General features: G+C 36.3%; 1 protein-coding gene across 1 annotated transcript; it reads left to right on the forward strand.

The window, feature by feature from the left end:
* Nucleotides 1-197: 197 nt before the first annotated feature.
* LOC131600275 (glucan endo-1,3-beta-glucosidase-like) lies at nucleotides 198-1,434 on the forward strand. Its single transcript, XM_058872462.1, has 2 exons — nucleotides 198-609; nucleotides 840-1,434. Exons 1-2 carry the CDS (start codon nucleotides 282-284, stop codon nucleotides 863-865), a joined length of 354 nt encoding a protein of 117 aa, XP_058728445.1. The 5' UTR covers nucleotides 198-281; the 3' UTR covers nucleotides 866-1,434.
* The last annotated feature ends 17,846 nt before the right edge of the window (nucleotides 1,435-19,280 follow it).

A 19,280-nucleotide genomic window follows, 5' to 3' on the forward strand; every position in this document is an offset into this window, starting at 1 on the left:
AAGAACATTTTCATCGGTCGAATCTTTTTTATTAAACCAAACGAATGATGGTTTAATGATGCTATCAGAGAGACAGATGATTGACAAACTTCGCCAACATGGACGATAACCAGATTGATTGTTTAAATTATTTAAATAGAATTGAATCACATGACATTGATAAACCCTTTTATTTTATATACATAATGTGCCCTTTCACTCCACATTAACACCACTAAGCTAGAAAAAACCAAAATCACCATTTAGATTCTCAATATTTCCAACCTATCTATCTCACCATTATGACCAAATATTCAATCAGCTCAATTATCATATTCATCTCTATGCTCATTGCAGGAGGTAATGGAATGATAACAATGAATGGTCCAGATAGTTGGTGTATAGCAAAACCTTCAGCTAGTCTAGAAGAGCTGAATTACAACCTTATACATGCTTGCATTACCCATAATTGCTCCATGATTGAAAAAGGTGAAGAATGTTACGAACCAGACACATTATACAGCCATGCTTCTCGTGCCATGAATCGCTTCTATGCAGATCATGGAAAAGATGAATTCTTCTGCAACGTGTTTTTTAGAAATTCCGGTCTCATTGTTCTTTCTGATCCAAGTAACGATTTCATAATACTGCATATCGTTATTACTTTTAATAATTTATATATATATATATATATATATATATATATATATATATATATATATATATATATATATATATATATATATATACTGCATAATGTGTATTTGATTTATGATAATTTTTAATTGATACATAAATTATTTTTGTAGTTGATATAAGATTATGAACATATAGTTCAATTTGTTTTGTTTGATATCCAGGTTATGGAAGCTGCAAGTATGATTAGTGGGAATGATTTGAAAGAGATATATATCTTAGACTAGTGAATAAATATTCTAAAAGACAATAGAGTTGCCAGGATAGTATTTTATTTATTGTGAAAATGAAATTTGTTACGTATATATGCCTTTGTGTTTCATGAAGTGGTGGATGAAACTTGTGCACCGTGAGAATATAATTCGGGATCTTTTGCTACCTAAGAAAGAATCATACCATAGTTGCCATCAAATTTTATTGTTTTTCAAAAAAAAAAAAAAAAATTATCAATAAAACCAACAATGAGAAGATCTGGATAAAGAGATTTGTTATGCAAGAGAAACGTATTAGTACTCCTCTCATCTGTGGTACTGCATATGAATCTTTTGAAAATATGTGTTTTTATGATAAAGCGTTTGTTAGCAAAAGAGTGAAGATATGAGAAAAGAAATGTTTTTTATTTATTTTTGTGCTCTCGTGCCTACATATCCTTCATGTGAAGAAGTCAGAGCCTTGTATGGACCAAGAGTCAGAGACTTCGATGTGTAGAAGCATAAACCACGAAGGTTTGTTAATTGATTTTATTTTATGAAAGAGGGGCTAATCGCGCTAGGGAGGAAAAGACAAATTTGAAATGGGTGCTTGCACTTGGGAAAGATTTGCGCTTAGGCAAAGAGATACTTTGCGCTTGGGCAGAAAACGAAGTAATGAATTTGAATTGTTTTTAAATTTTTTGAAAGTGTTTGGATATGCTTAAGTGAGTTAACATTTATTTGAGAATAAGAGTTTTCGCTCACTTGACAAAGTCAAGATTTATTGTGAAAAAATTTGATGTTTGAAAAACAAGGTTGATGGCGATGCACATGGTGATCAACTTACAAACATGGGATATGGCTTGGTATATGGACCAAGAATGCAGTGGCATGGTCGATGGTGATGCACAATACAATCGACTTACAAAGAGTGGGTTACGACTTGGGATATGGACCAAGAGTGCGAGAATTCACAATTTATTCATGGAAACAAGCAAGCAAATGAGAAATCTAAAGATAAAGAAAGCATTCAAGAATTTTTTTTCGAAATTTTCGGCACCCCTGAAAATTTTCGGTAGAATTTCATATTCTTGAATTTTAGGAGTGTTAGAACAGGGTATAATAGTAAAAGTATATCAAATGGGGGTGCCATGTATAACTTGGGGGGTGGCATGTTAAATCCTCGATGGGTTGTCAAGGAGTGAGGATGTTGGGTCCAAGAGATGTTGGCCCATGATCAAATTAAACTAGCTGCCAAGGGTGGTATAAGCCGATTCCAGAAGAGTGTAGACAAATAATTATTTGGGCTTTAAATTCAGCAAGCCCAAAACATATTGCAAATCAACTAAGGGAAAAGGAGGTGTTGGATCCGCTGGTGGTGTAGAAAGGAGAAATTAACATGTCACTCCCATATTATACATGCCACTAGGGGTGGCAAAACGGGCCGCCCGTTTCATCTGTCGCCCGTCCCGCCTTATGGCCGCCAAAAAACGAGCGGGGCGGGCATGCCCGCCAAATAAAATGGACATAAAAGTCATGCCCGCCCCGCCAAGATGGCGGATTGGCGGGCTTACCCGCCTATTTTATTTATATATTTTTTAATAGATTAATAGACTTTTTTTACCTTTTAATTAAACTTTTCACTTATTTTTTAAAACAATTTTTTATAAAAGCAATTTTTTAACAAATTTACTTAAAAAAATATTACATATATTTATAAATAAATGTATAAAATAAACCATCAAGAATTGAAATTACTAGAATTAACTAAAAAAAGAGTGAGTTTTGAAGGAGGGGCGGGCTTTCGCGGGCGGCGGGCTTTGACAGAGCGGGTATGGCGGGCGGAGGGTTTTAGCGGGGCAGGCTTTAGTGAGCGGCGGGCCTAAAATCCCAACCCGCCATTTTCATCCCCTTTTAGACGGTCCGAGATGTCATGACCTATTAAATCCTTTTCTAGTCTATGATTATGTGTACCACATTTAACCAGCACTTCTAACCAATACCACTCGGAATAGATTGCAGCCTAAATGGGCATCTAAGCTTCAAAGTATAATTGTCATCAGAAGCAGCTGCAACTTCATTTTTCTTTTTGTAATTTCCTCCTCTCTCACAATCCAGAATCAATTTATCATTCCTCCCTCGCATTCCATTAGCTGAATCGGATCAGATTGTAACAACAATATATACCATAACTTCTTCCAATTGAACGTGCCCATTCTAGAACCTTATCTCGTGATTCCAGAATCTGACAATCACAAAAACGTACAATTAGATAACTGCATCAATTTATAAAAACAAAAAACAATTATGTATGAAGTCAAGTAAACTTACCATATCCATGACGAAGTACTGTGTAAGATCAATACATGAATATGTGGAAGAAGCTGAAGCTGTCGGATCAGGACCACAAAGATATAAAACTTCGTCTTCCATACCGTAAATTTCAGTATTAAAGAAATTTCCGCTACACACCGGAAATTTTGAATTTCCGGTACTGGATTTTCTACTAAAATTTGTGAAATTTTTGGGACGGGGTATTGAGTTTTGTAAAATTACCGGATTTTTTAAAATCTCCGATAAGTCGCACCAGAAATTTTGAAATTTTCGGTAAAAAGATACCAAAAATTTGTGAAAACCAAATAATTTATGGTATCGGCCAAAAAAGGGTACTGAAAATTTAATTTTTGGTTGATTTCAACAACAATAATTTTTTTCTTTGAAAAGGTAAAATTTTAGTTAATAATATTAGGGGTATTTTTGAAACGTATAAAATGGAGGGTGGCATGTATAAAATTAGGAGTGTCATGTTAATTTCTCTGTAAAAGAATCCGGATTAAGCTTCTAAAAGATCACTTAAGCCGAGGTTACATTCAAAGAAAATAAATTCTAAGAGCACCTACATCGGTTCTTTCTGACAGTAGTATCACATTTATCAATGGAACCATGTTAGAATGTTTTCAAATTTGAAGAGTGGTAATAAATTGCATCGTTGCGTTCTTTAACCATTGTGCCTTTAGAATAAAATTTTAATATTTATGTGTTGGTGAATATTAATAAATGTATATTGTGAAATTAGTATGACTATTTTAAAATTTTAGATGAGTGGTAAGGATATTTATAAAATATAGTTGAGTTGTTTAATTAATTGCAAAGTGTAAAATAATATATTATATTAAATGAAACTCATTTATACCAAAAATTAAGTGGTATGAATGTGGATGCTCTAATAAGACAATAAAGCCATCAGCCTCCTCACGTTCAATTTTCTCACTCGGTTTGTTTCAATTTCAACCTATTATCTCCTTCACCATAGTCGGTTGCAGCAAAACAACCATCAAACTCAGACAAATTAAATAAACAAAAAAAACAAACCTACTCGATTCACCTTCCTAAATCCGAATCTCTTACTTGAAAATAATAACTCTCACCACATATCATTTAATTTCAGAAATTGCACAGAAGCCCTAGGAATTAAGTAGAACAACATATCCAAATATTGAACAACGACAAAAATTATGAGGGAAGGAATGAGCGAAGATACGTTTACCTACGGAGAGGATGTGAGCTCGGCCACGCTTGAGGTTCTCTGATGGTGAACAACGTTGACAATGCCAAGCAGTTCGTTGTTGGAAGATGAATTCATAGCGACCGCGTGCGATGTGGTTGGTGAAGTGAGTGTTGCAGATTTGCGTTGTTGTTGCGATTGTGCGGATGCTACGAAGTGCCTTGTGGTTCTTGATTCCGTATCGGTGTTGTTGTTTTGTTGCAGGAAGAGTTGAATGCTAGTTGGCGGGATGAAAGGACAAAGGTGTTGCAACGCGATGATGATCGGTGATGAATTGTAGTGATGTGGTGAGTTATCGTATGCGGTATGCTGAAGGAAGTTATTATTGAAGAGTAATTCAATATTCAGAAGATGAACATCAGAAGTTCTGATGTGGGATGATCTTCTGATGGTTACTCAGAAGATAGTGTTGACCAGAAGATGTTATCTTCTGGGTCCTGTTAGCTTATCTATTTAGTTAGTAAGGGTACTTTAGTATTTGTTAGTCTTTGTACTATGTGTACCTTTATACTTGTTCACTAAGTTTACTTTATTAGGGCTGATGTGGCAAGATTTTTCTTTTGTATAAATAGCCTTGTAGTAGCTATCATTTATCAACAACGCAAGTAGAATATACAATATTATTCTCTCTCATTAATCTTTGCGTCGTTATTCTCTTTGTCATCATCTTTATTCATTGTGCACCAACAATTGGTATCTAGAGCTCCGGTTCCAAACACAGGGAAACACGAGTGAACGTGAGTTTGTGTGACTGTGTCACTACTAGAAATATGGCCTACGGCCACGCTAAATTTTTCCACAACTCTGAAACTGTGGCCAAATACACGCTTTAGCCATGGTTTTCAAATTGTAGACATATGTTTTAAAATATTGAATCCGTAGTGTGAAACTGTGGCCTTTACCTCAGTTGCCACGGTTATGGAACGGTAGATATTTTAAGCCGCAATCAACAAACCGAGGCCTTATAATTTTTTACAATTTTCAGTTCAAATAGTGGCCAAAGCCCCAAAAAAAAAAACCTCCAAAAGTTCCCTCTTTTTTTTTTTAGTTTCCCTCTCATTAATTATTTGCTTTTCTAATTTATTTAGCTTCCCTCTCATTAATTACTTTCTTTTTTAATTTTTTTTAAAAGATTTAAAAACGTAAATACGATGTCTTTCCATCTCTTAACTCAAACTTGGGTTCTGAAAACCCTAGAAGGAAAAGAGAAGAGGCGGAGCCTCTCTCTCCCGTCCTCACGCTCTCTGCTCTCTCTTCCATTGTAGCTTTTCGTTCTCATCATCATCTCTCTTGCGAGCGACAACAACAACGATGGCCTTCAGTTTTCTCTTTCGCGAAAACGACGACAACAACAGAAAAACCTCTCTCTCGTTTTCTCACGGCGGCCATGGAATAAGCTCGAAGCAACTCACATACTCACGAACTCAGGTATGCTTCTTCCTAAAATTTTCATTTTCCTATCTTACGGTATAACAACAACAACTTAATTGATAGCTCACTCTCTCCGTTTTCGGTTTCCTCTCTTTTTTTTGTTGATGTGGATGTGATTTTCACTCTTTGAATTCAGGGTTTTTCGTATTGATTTGATTTGATTTTTTGTGTTTTTTTATTGGCTAAACAAAGGGGTTTGATTTGGTTTGGGAGTGGTAGCGTCGGTGGAATTGGACCCGAGGTAGCACATCTTGGTTGGGGAAGATGGTACACTCTGAGAGAGCTTGAAGATGCTATTGGTGGGTTCTGTCCAGAAAATGTTCTTGGTGAAGGTGGCTATGGAATTGTTTATCATGGAGTACTCACTGATGGTACTAAAGTTGATGTAAAAAACCTCTTGAATAACAATTATGTCTTCTTTTTCAGATTTTTTCATTTCAGTTTCTTATCTGTGTTATTTGTGTTTTTGCCTGTTTACACTTAATACATAACATGTTTCTATGTTTATGTCTCTTATTTAATGTTATGTCTTTTGTTCATAGCTGTGATCTTTCAGTTTCTGTTAACATGTTTTCACTATCTGACTATTGATATTAAGTTCTTTGTTGTCTTTAAGTCTTCAATAATTTTGTTGTTGGCAACCAGCCATAGTTGTTACATGGAAGGACAAAACAAATGAATTTTTATGGTTTTGTTTTGTTCTGAAATGCTTGACTAAGTTTTTGCTCAAACTCGACGATTTACTGCAAACTCTTCCAAAGACAATTTCATTAGACAAAACTGTTGCTCTTAATGTTTCTTTCGTCGACAATCCTGTGCTAAGTAACTCGTCTATCGAACTCAGAATCAATGGTTTATTCAGTGAGAGAAAGGGTGTTTTAGTACCTCAAGGTTACCATAAAGAATCTGATGACATTTCTCTTTCAAATGGTGATTTGCCAAAGATGATTAACATTTCAATACATGAATTTTTTTTCAAATCGGCCTCCGAAGTTTACTTTGCAGTAAGTTTCTGAATTCTGTAGATACATTTGCATTATTATAGACTCAACTCAAGTATAGTTTTGGTAGTTTATGCTGTATAATGGAAACTCATCATTCCTCAATTATAATTTGAAAGGTGTTGTGCTATAAATGTGGGAACTATACTGGATAGGATTTGATAGGTTATGGAAATTTATGGGGGAAACTACTTGCGGTTTACTTACTTTGCTTTGTTGGAGTAGTTATACGAGTTGGTTAATTAATCAATTCATGCAATGAGTTTCCTAGGGAATCACTTTGGCTGTCACTTGATTAACTGTCACACTTTGTTGATTCATTGTTTATCATTTTGTTTGATTTTCCCATGTTTCCTTAATTATCGTTTGTTTTTATGGATTGTTATTGTTTGGCAACTGGAAATCCATTTTAAGTTGATTAATTTTGCTGTGATTCAGCTTGTTGCATCTGCAGATTGTGCTGGAGCACTGGATGTAACTGACGATTTGCAACATTTACTGGTATACTTTAATTTTTTTATGAAAATCCTATTAATATTAGGGTCTGTTTACATCCTTTATGAATGCAAATGTAAATATTAATTGTTGAGAGTGGGGGGTGAGAGATAGATATAAGGAAGGGAGAGAGAAAGAAAGGAGGGAGAGGAGAGATGAGATCGAGAAGAGAGAGAGAGAGCAATGGAGGGGAGAAAGATGAGAGATGGGAGAGAATATATTTTCAGTAGAAATTAAAAAGGTATTTTTGTAATTTTGATAGCTTGTACTTGAGACAGAAAGTTGTTATATGTTTTAGTTTGAGTTTTTCTTTTTGTGAGGACTATATGTGTTTGACCTATCATGACTAGGAAAGGATGTCCAACTTAAAATGTTTTGTGTTGGTCAAATACATCATTTGGTCCTTAAAGTTAGAAGTTTGTAACAAGTTAGTCCTTTAAGCTTTTTAAGTAACAAGTTCGTCTCTTTAGTCTGTAAAAGTGTATGTTGTTAATCTTTTAAAGAAATTCTGCTGCAAAAAGTTGATGTGTTTGTTATTTATATTTTATACTATGGGGCTGGAATAATGTTACCAGACCCTATTATGGATGGGTGATGTCTATTAATGTCCGTGTAGATGATATCAATCAGTGTTTGCTGTGTGTGTTGATGATATCAATCAGTGTTTGCTAGGTGGGTGTGGGCAGCTGATATCAATCACAGTATGACTGAGTAGTTTAATTTTATATTGTAAGTGACATCAATTACTTAGCGTTGAACATAACTAATTTTCTTTGAAGTCTGTTAATGAGACATTCTACTATGTAATGTCAATGGGAACTTGAAGGACAAGGAGAGAATTATATGCTAATTTTACTCTTATTTGTTTACTGTAACTTTGATAGGATGGAGATGAGCTCACTGGGTTGCACTACTTTCGTCATCTTAGAGATCATGTGACAGGTTTTATAGAATCAATAAACAGGTAAACTTTTAGTGCTGTCCTGATCTATCAAGGTGGCGTATGCTACTGTTTAGTTTCTCTTAGATTGTGTGTTCCATTAACCTGCATCTCAAAATTCGTTTGACAGTGCTTTCTACTGCTTTTCTTGATTTTTGATCACCCTATAATTTTTGGAAGAGAACAGAGTTGAACTATAGTGCATTGTATTGTTTTTTGTAGCATTCTCTCAGCAGAGTTTATTCGAGCTTCTTTACACGATGCTGCAGAATCAGGTGTGATAATTTTATCTAAAGCTAAAGCAAGAGCTTCCCTTCCCATGAATGGAAAAGATGATGAAGTAAGATTGAATCTTCAATTACTTTTATCTTTAACACCTCTGTTTGGTTGTCTCTCTTATTTTATATGAATCTTGGCTGGAAATCTTTCAAATCTTTACCATTATGTTTTAGAGGGGATACAGTCACTGGGGTTTCTTCATGTAAACTAACCTGGCACATTTTAAAATGAAAATACTGTTAGGTTGTTAAACTTGAGTTGAGAGTGTAGGTAAACTCTTGGAGCTTCCGTTAACTCGTGAGAGTATTGCTAATATAAAAATAATATTAAAAACCTAAATACGGCATGTATAATATATAATGTAATCACATTTACCCACTAATAGTTCAATATTCAAATTCATAATAAAGCTAAATAGCATAAAGATTGAAATGCATAACTTAGAAGTTCGGTAGCCCGTAGCTCTTGAATCATTATACTAAACATTAGACAAGCACTACATGATACACATTAAAATAAGATTCATTGTTTGTATAATGGAAACTCATCATTCCTCAATTATACAAACAATATCCAAACAATGACATGAATCTTAATATCTTGGTATCTTCTCCACCGGTTATAGAAGTGTATTATATATGTTTATCTCTTCATAAACAGTATAAATAAAATTTTGTTAAAGTGTAATTTTATAAAGAAAGAAATATTGAAAACTTACTCATTGCAATTCATGACTTTGCTTATAGGATAACCTAAGTCAACACCACAACGTCCTGGAACTGAGGCAATTAAATCATCTCTGTACCTGCCACGAAGCTTGGCTCTATAATTGAAACTTATTGAAGGTATGCTTATCTTTGTTTTTGTTGATACGGAGCTGCTCTTCCTATGTCTAGAAGTTATGGTAGTAAGTTAGTTATAGGAAGTTATGGTTGTTCATGAGGAAAACAATGTAAATGACAGGATGGATATTGAGGTATATCCTATTTATGGGCCAAGGAGGATGCATGGCTATTGAGGTATATACTATTTAATCTGATCAATGTTAAGATGAAGTCAAAAATATCATTGACATGTTTAATCATTATTACAGGATGGATATCAACTAGCATTGGAGTTGGACAATGGTTGGAAACAAAGTGAAAAATTAGGCTCTCCAATTGACATTGATTCTTCCCTAAAGGATTATTTTACGTTGATATTGAATATGAAAAGTTGATATTGAATATGCCCATATGTTGAGATAACGTAGCTTGGTGTAAAAGATTATTTTACGTTGAAATTGAATATGAAAAGTTTTATATGTCTTTTGTATTTTTTGCAAAACTATTGGTCATTGGATCAACGAATATAAGAAAACTAAAGTTCCTCGGTTAAGTTTGACGGTTCTGTTCAACAGTTCAACACCCCTAGACTTAATTATGTAAAGGAAAGACAAAATGAAACACTTATGAAATGATAAAAGTGTTATATATATATATATATATATATATATATATATATATATATATATAAAATTAATGTTACAGATAAACTGTGACAAGATTAATGGTTTAGAATGCATAAAATATAACCACGGTTTTAAATCTGTGGTCATAACCAAACCGTGGCTATATCTTGAACCAATACTGTGTCGTAAACGTTAAATTGAAACTGTGGCTTTACCATATAGCCACAGTTTTGCAGTCATGGCAAATACAAACCGCGACCTTAATCAAGCTACCTAAATGTTAAGTGCCAAAATGTAGTTATTTTGTGTTTGTAAATAGTGGCACTTATCGATACTTTTTGTTAATACCGTTTGAATAATTCCCCGTTTTTGTGTATATTTGTATCGTTTGTGTTTTGTTATGTTTTCGTGTAAATATATACCGTTTAATAGTTTTGTTGTCTTTTTGTAGGTATTTATGTGTGTTCGAAGCTTTGAGGAATAAAGTGTCGAAGACACGGCGGCGAACACGCGATTTTACCAATTCATCGGCGGACAAGGCTCAAAATAAGGATGATCAAATTCATCAATTTGGTTGCAATTTGTTCATTGTTAGATAGAGCATGGAATAAGCTTTCCAACGCTTCGAACCGGGCGCAAATCGGAGTTACGGTTCTCAAGATATGACCAAAACAAGATTTGCTGTTCTGTTGAGCGCGCTAAGCGGGATTGACCGCGCTAAGCGGGGTCTGGAAGCATTTTTGACCCGTTTGGCAGAGAGTTGGGCGCTTAGCGCGGGTTTTTGGCGCTAAGCGCGGTCTGGCGGCTTAAGAACAATAAAAAACAGCCCGCTTAGCGCGGTGGGCGCGCTTAGCGCGGTCTGCGATTTTCAGTTTTGTATATATGTTGTAAAATCATATTTTTTAGGTATGTTTTGGGTATTTTTGAACCCCAACTCATCCTAGGTCATTTTTGGTAGATTGAGCTTAGAAAACAACATTTGTGGCTTGTAATCGGAAGATTCTTGGTCGGGAGCTCGATTGATCGTGATTGACACCGCGAAAGATTTGGTTTTCTTCTCCTCCTCTTCTCTTTGTAACCACTTTTGTTGGGTTTGTTTGTAAGTTTACTCTAAACACATGGATGTTTGTTACTCTTTGTACTAGTTGTATAATATATTTGCTTTACAAATCTTAATCGGTGTTTCCTTGATCTTTTTGCTTAAATGCTCTGGATTTGTGTTGTTGCAGACATGGACACCATAGATCTTGATTAGGGGGATATCTGTTAGCTTTTGATTCTAGACATAGGATTAGGGTTAACATCCACATAATATCTGAGTTTAATGTCTCTGTGTTGTTCGATCGGTGGAGACATCGTCGAAAGAGCAATATAGTGAATTTCCGTCGGTGTTGCAGACATGGACATTGATGTGAGGGATATGTGGTGATTCTGACGAGTATTGTAGATTGAGTACGGCGGAGTGATAAATCTAAGTTTGTGAGGAGTAGTTTAGATTCAAACCAAATAAGCTATTCTCTATCAAGAATGAATTCTTTTTATGTTCATATGTTAATTTTTACTTGTTTGCTTTCAACCCATTTTAAACCCAAACTCAATACCATAAGAAACCGTCGAACGGCAGTTCGGTATCACCAATCTCTGTGGACTACGATACGATATAACCTATATCACCCGGTATTAAATAATACCTATTACTTTTTGCTTGCCGCTTTACCGCTTCAACAAAATGGCGCCGTTGCCGGGGATTGGTGTTTTTATTGAATTCGCATTGCGATAGTTTCTTTAGTGTTGAGTTTTGTATATATCGCACATATTGTATATTCTCACTTGTTTATATTGATACTTGTATATGTTTACTATACTTGCACACGTTTTCTATATTTGTAAATTTGTTATATCATTGTTTGGTTCCTTTCACGTTTGCTTGTGTGTGGTTAGGAATAACCGGGTGGAAGTGACTTGGAGGAACGTTCTTAAATAACAGGCGTCGAGCTTACGACGTAAAACAAGCATGTTTATTCTTTTTAGTTTATGTTTAGTTTAGACAATTTCATCTGGTTTTTTAGTTTGTGTATATTAATAGTTGTGTGTTTGTCTTTGAGCTTGTTTTGAGTAGCTTGAGGAATTTGAGGTGATTTTCCAAGTTTGATCGTTTCGACTTGCGAGTGTATGGTAATGATTTTGTTAAAGTTTTGTACACGTTCAAGGTATGTGTTTACCGCTTTCTAGACTTTAGCATATTCATGATACTTAGGCTTTTTACAACTTTTATGCCATTCATTCTTTTGTATACTTGTTCATTTGTGAATCACTTTAGTTCCCACCTTTTTTGTGAGGTAGCTTTCCATTATTTACATATGCTGGAGACCACAACTCTTGTTTTAACTGGATTTTATTATGTTAAATCTTTTGTTTGTATTGATTGTATAAATGTAAGAAAGTGATCAAGGCATTTTTGTTTCATTTTGAGCACAACTACCATAGCCAAATATCAATTCACCTTGTGAGTGTGTGAGCATTAGTAACCCCCTTTGAGCCTTTTTGTCAATATCCATATTGTTTTTGCTTAATGCTTGTCTATGAGCGTTTGGTTTTCAATTGTGTTTGGATGTTGATTCTTTGTTTCTTGAACCCTCAACTATGATTTATAGTTTGAATTTTTACCTTGCCTTAGAAAGTAGGGAGTATTCACTTTATATTGTGGTTGAATTCCAGTTGGGGAGAGGATGTTTGCTTGCTTATATTGTGGTTGGTGTGAGGTTGTGAAAAGAAAAAAAAAAAGAAAAAAAAATGTGAAAAGAAAGAAAAGAAAAAGAAAGAAAAAAGAGAAAAAGTTTGAAAAACAAAAAGAAAAGAGAGTGTGCAATAATTGTGCTATTAAGTTGTGTTTTGGTGTGAAACTTGTGATGAAGAAGAAAGTTGGATTGAAATTCCATTGTTTGAAACTTTGTGGAAGTAATTACTCCCTTAGGTTTAGGCAAGTTTTTGTTTCGATTAGCTTTAGGAATTATCACTTGTTTGTTAACCAAGCCACATTACATCCTTGAAAGTCCTTGTGATTCTTGCCTTTGTAGTTTCAATATGATTTGGGATGACTGCATAATTTAATCTTTTGTTTGCAAGATTGTGGGTGAGTGAAATTACCTCATTTTGTGTGTTTGTCATCTACCGATGATTTCATTTTGCTAGGTGCGATTCATTTGTGAACTTGTATTGTTTTAGAATGTTTGGTATATTATTTGTAATTTGTGTTTGTTTCGTGTTTATGTAATCGTCCTAGTTTAAGTGGTAAGTATTTACTTTGTGTGTACCGTTTTGCATTTGAGTCATACACTTGTCCGTTTTTCAAAACTTGTTGTTGCGTAATTGCTTGAATATCGCTTTTGATTCTTTGAGTGTTTGGCCTTTTTTGGGGACAAACAAATTCAAGTTGGGGAGAGTTGTTAAGTGCCAAAATGTAGTTATTTTGTGTTTGTAAATAGTGGCACTTATCGATACTTTTTGTTAATACCGTTTGAATAATTCCCCGTTTTTGTGTATATTTGTATCGTTTGTGTTTTGTTATGTTTTCGTGTAAATATATACCGTTTAATAGTTTTGTTGTCTTTTTGTAGGTATTTATGTGTGTTCGAAGCTTTGAGGAATAAAGTGTCGAAGACACGGCGGCGAACACGCGATTTTACCAATTCATCGGCGGACAAGGCTCAAAATAAGGATGATCAAATTCATCAATTTGGTTGCAATTTGTTCATTGTTAGATAGAGCATGGAATAAGCTTTCCAACGCTTCGAACCGGGCGCAAATCGGAGTTACGGTTCTCAAGATATGACCAAAACAAGATTTGCTGTTCTGTTGAGCGCGCTAAGCGGGATTGACCGCGCTAAGCGGGGTCTGGAAGCATTTTTGACCCGTTTGGCAGAGAGTTGGGCGCTTAGCGCGGGTTTTTGGCGCTAAGCGCGGTCTGGCGGCTTAAGAACAATAAAAAACAGCCCGCTTAGCGCGGTGGGCGCGCTTAGCGCGGTCTGCGATTTTCAGTTTTGTATATATGTTGTAAAATCATATTTTTTAGGTATGTTTTGGGTATTTTTGAACCCCAACTCATCCTAGGTCATTTTTGGTAGATTGAGCTTAGAAAACAACATTTGTGGCTTGTAATCGGAAGATTCTTGGTCGGGAGCTCGATTGATCGTGATTGACACCGCGAAAGATTTGGTTTTCTCCTCCTCCTCTTCTCTTTGTAACCATTTTTGTTGGGTTTGTTTGTAAGTTTACTCTAAACACATGGATGTTTGTTACTCTTTGTACTAGTTGTATAATATATTTGCTTTACAAATCTTAATCGGTGTTTCCTTGATCTTTTTGCTTAAATGCTCTGGATTTGTGTTGTTGCAGACATGGACACCATAGATCTTGATTAGGGGGATATCTGTTAGCTTTTGATTCTAGACATAGGATTAGGGTTAACATCCACATAATATCTGAGTTTAATGTCTCTGTGTTGTTCGATCGGTGGAGACATCGTCGAAAGAGCAATATAGTGAATTTCCGTCGGTGTTGCAGACATGGACATTGATGTGAGGGATATGTGGTGATTCTGACGAGTATTGTAGATTGAGTACGGCGGAGTGATAAATCTAAGTTTGTGAGGAGTAGTTTAGATTCAAACCAAATAAGCTATTCTCTATCAAGAATGAATTCTTTTTATGTTCATATGTTAATTTTTACTTGTTTGCTTTCAACCCATTTTAAACCCAAACTCAATACCATAAGAAACCGTCGAACGGCAGTTCGGTATCACCAATCTCTGTGGACTACGATACGATATAACCTATATCACCCGGTAATAAATAATACCTATTACTTTTTGCTTGCCGCTTTACCGCTTCAACACTAAACCGTGGCCTAAAAAAGCCACGGTTGTCAAAAAGGCGTGGTCTATACCAAAAAACCGTGGACTTTACTTTAGGCCACGGCCGCATACTCCACAGTTGGATTTCCGTGGCCAAACCGTGGCCTCAGCGTTATGCCACAGTTATTTTGCATATAGCCTCGATTTTCTGGTCGTGGCAGGAGACCTTTTTTTCTGTAGTGTGTGATTGATTTTGTTTCTCGGAAACAAAGTTGTGTTGAATCATATTTTTCTTGGTTGTTTGTGGGTTGGGAAACACTGTGTGAGTGTGAGTGAAATCTATTTTTCTGCACAAGTTTAAAGATGAGTGGAAGTAACTTGAATACCAAACTTCTAGTTCTTGATGGTAAAAACTGGAATAGATGGATGATTCAAATGCGTGTATTATTTGGTGCACAAGATGTTCTAGATCTTGTCACTGAAGGATATGTTTCGGTTGCAGCGGATGCAACGGAAGAACAAAGAGATGCGCAGAGAGAAATGAGGAAGAGAGATCAAAAGGCGTTGTTCTTCATCCATCAGTGTGTGGATGTGAATGTGCTTGAGAAGATTGTTGATTCTATGACGTCAAAGGAGGCGTGGGATATACTAGTCAGGTGTTACGATGGTGACGTATCAGTGAAGAAGGTGAAGCTTCAATCCCTGAGAAAGCAATATGAGAATCTCAACATGAAGAACAATGAGAAAGTCTCTGAGTATATCTCCGGAGTGATTTTGATCACTAATGAGATGAAGGCTTGTGGAGAAACTCTTTCTGAACAAGTAATCATAGAGAAGATATTGAGGTCACTTACTCCTCAATTTGATTATATTGTTGTATCTATTGAACATTCTAAAGATCTGGAAACCATGAGAATAGAAGAGTTGCAAAGCAGTTTAGAAGCACAAGAGTTGCGTCTGACTGAGAGAACTTCTGAGAGAGAAGTTGAGCAAGCTCTGAAGGCTTCTTTTGTCAAGAAGGACCAGAAGCATAGACGTGGTGATAGATTCCAGAAGGAAGCCTCAACTTCTGATGAGAAGAGATATCAGAAGGGAAAGGATAAGAAGAAAGTTCAATGTTACTGTTGCAAACAGTTTGGCCATTTTGCAAGAGACTGTTTGGCAAACAAAGGAAGGAGATCAGAAGGAGAAAATATAGCCAGAGGAGGTTCATATGATGAACCTGTGCTATTGATGGCTTCAGAGTCTGACGGAAGATGTTCGTTAGAGTGGTGGTATATGGACACTGGGTGTTCAAATCACTTGACTGGAAACAAACAATGGCTGATAGATTTTGACTCTGAAAGGAGGACAAAAATCAGATGTGCTGATGACAAGTATCTTTATGCAGAAGGTATGGGAAATGTCAAAGTCAAGGTGAAGAATAGAAAGACTGTTCTGATCAAAGATGTTTGGTATGTTCCTGGAATCAGAAGTAATCTGATGAGTATGGGTCAGATAATTGAAAAAGGTTTCTCAGTTGTTATGAAGAACAACCTCTTGAAGTTGTATGATTCCAATCAGAAGTTAATTATGCAATCTGAACAGGGAAGCAATAAAACATTCAAGGTGAATGTAGAAACATCTGAAACAGAGTGTCTGAGTGCTGAAGGCTCAGAAGGTGATAGTAAGCTGTGGCATAAGAGGTTGGGGCACTTGAACTATAGAAGCCTGGGGCATCTAAGTTCTAAGAAGCTTGTACACGACATTCCAAAGATTGTGAAGCCTGAGAAGTCATGTGAGGTATGCATGAAAGGCAAACAACCCAGATTGCCATTTGTATCAGAAGTTGCTCCAAAAGTAAAGCATGCTCTTGGAGTAGTGCACTCTGATGAGTGTAGACCATTTCCAGAACCTTCACTTGGAAGAACTAGGTATTTTGTGTCTTTTGTGGACGAGTTCAAAAGAATGACGTGGGTAACACTTATCAAGTTTAAGACTGAGGTGTTCATAGAATTCCAGAAGTTCAAGGTGAAGGCTGAGAAGCAGAGTGGTCAGAAGATAAAGATTCTCAGAACGGATGGTGGAGGTGAGTATAACTCTACAGAATTCCAGAAGTTCTGTGATGATAATGAAATTGAGCATGAGGTTACTGCTCCCTATACTCCTTAACACAATGGTCTTGTTGAACGTAGAAACCGTATTTTGCTTGATATGACGAGAAGTATGCTAAAAGAGAAGAAGCTTCCTCACAATCTCTAGGAGAAGCTGTTGCTACTGCAGCATATGTGCTCAACAAATATCCAACGAAGAGGCTGAAGGAAATTGTTCCTTTAGAGAAGTGGACTAAAGAGAAGCAGAATGTTAGTCATCTGAAGGTTTTTGGTTCTGTGTGTTACAAACATGTTCCAGAAGCTAGAAGGAAGAAGCTCGGTGATAGGAGCAGAGTGATGTTATTGGTGGGGTACCACAGTACAGGTGCATACAAGCTATATTGTCCATAAACTAATAGAGTTGAAGTCGGAAGAGACGTCATTGTGAAGGAATCAGAATGTTGGGATTGGAGAGAGTCTCAACCAACTTCTGATGTAGAGATAACTTTTGAAGAAGAGTTAGAGTCAGAAGATGAAGAATCTTCTGAAGATGAGTCAGATGGTGAATCTGATTCTGATCCAGATTCTGATGATGATCTAGAGTCTGGTGGTAGTCATGATTCTGGAAGGGAAAACTCTGAAGATGAAGAGCCTGGAGGACAAGCTTCTGGAGATAATCATGAAGGTGGAGACTCTGGAGTAGTTGAATCTGACGTAGCTCAAAGGCCACAGAGAGTCAGAACTATACCTATAAGGTATGCAGATTTTGACATGTTGCAAGACATAGAAGTTGACTCAGAGGGAGATGTCATTTAGTGTGCCATGTTAGTAGACTCTGAACCAGTGAGTATTGAAGAGGCGCTCAAGAAGAAAGTCTGGCTGAATGCCATGAAAGAAGAACTTGAGGCTATAGAAAGAAATAAGACTTAGAAGCTGACAGAACTTGCAAACAAGAAGAAAGCCATCAGCGTCAAATGGGTTTTCAAGGTAAAGCTGAAGCCAGATAGATCAGTTGGTAAGCACAAAGCAAGGCTAGTGGCTAGAGGTTTTCTTCAGAAACCTGGACTAGATTACTTTGAGGTGTTTGTTCTTGTAGCTAGACATGAAACAATCCGACTGGTGATTGCGTTAGATGTGAACAAAGGTTGGTCTGTGATGCATCTGGATGTAAAATATGCATTTCTGAACGGTCCATTACAAGAGGAGGTATACGTTTCACAACCCCCTGGCTTTGTGAAAAAGAACAAGGAAGGGATGTGTACAAATTACACAAAGCTCTGTATGGATTAAAGCAAGCACCCAGAGCTTGGAATTTAAAAATTGATTCATTTTTCAAGAAGCAAGGATTTCAGAAGTATGAGATGGAATATGGAGTCTATGTGCAACATTCTGGAAGCAATATGATTCTGTTATGTCTTTATGTTGATGACATAGTGCTTACAGGGAGTTGTCCAGAAGATCTGATGAAGTTCAAGAAGGTGCTGATGAATGAGTTTGAGATTACAGACCTTGGGAAAATGTCATATTTTCTAGGGATGGAGATTCTGTACTCAGAAGATGGTATCATTCTGCATCAGCTGAAGTATGAGTTAGAACTTCTGAAGAGATTCAAGCTGGAGAATTGCAAAGCTGCTGTTACACCGTCAAAAACGAAACAGAAGTTGGAGTCTGACTCTGAAGGTGAAGATGTTGATGCTACGATCTTCAAATAGCTGGTGGGTTCTCTGAGGTATTTGTGTAATACCATGCCTGATATATGCTATGCAGTTGGATTGGTTAGTAGGTTCATGAGTAAACCTAAGTGGTCCCATTACCAAGCTGCTGTCAGAGTCTTGAGATATGTCAAGGGAACTCTGAAGTGTGGCATATTGTTTCCTTCTGGGAGAAAGGAAGAATCAGAGTTATTGAGTTACTCTGACTCTGATTGGTGTGGAGACAAAGTTGATAAAAGGAGTACCTCTGGATATTTGTTTATGTTTCTGGGAGGTCCCATTTCTTGGAGTTCCAAGAAGCAAGTTGTTGTTGCTCTATCAACCTGTGAAGCTGAGTACATTGCAGGCGCTATAGCTGCATGTCAAGTTGTGTGGCTTCTGAACTTATTAGAAGATCTGAAGATTAAAGTGAAGAAGCCTCTGAAGCTGATGATTGATAACAAGTTTGCAATCAATCTTGCCAAGAATCATGTGTTACACGGAAGAAGCAAGCATATTGAGACTAAGTATCATTTTTTGAGAAGCCAAGTCCAGAATGGAACATTAGAGGTTGTGCACTGTAGCACCCAGAAGCAGATGACAGATGTTCTGACGAAGGCAATCAAGACGGATTAATT

Source organism: Vicia villosa, linkage group LG4 (assembly GCF_029867415.1).
Source record: "Vicia villosa cultivar HV-30 ecotype Madison, WI linkage group LG4, Vvil1.0, whole genome shotgun sequence".
NCBI classification, from domain to species: Eukaryota; Viridiplantae; Streptophyta; class Magnoliopsida; order Fabales; family Fabaceae; genus Vicia; species Vicia villosa.

Bases quoted from the DNA above. Each gene is read 5' to 3' on its own strand.
- LOC131600275 (XM_058872462.1), top strand. From the start codon at position 282: ATGACCAAATATTCAATCAGCTCAATTATCATATTCATCTCTATGCTC. The intron at 610-839 runs GTAACGATTTCA...TTTGATATCCAG, and splicing joins CATTGTTCTTTCTGATCCAA to GTTATGGAAGCTGCAAGTAT.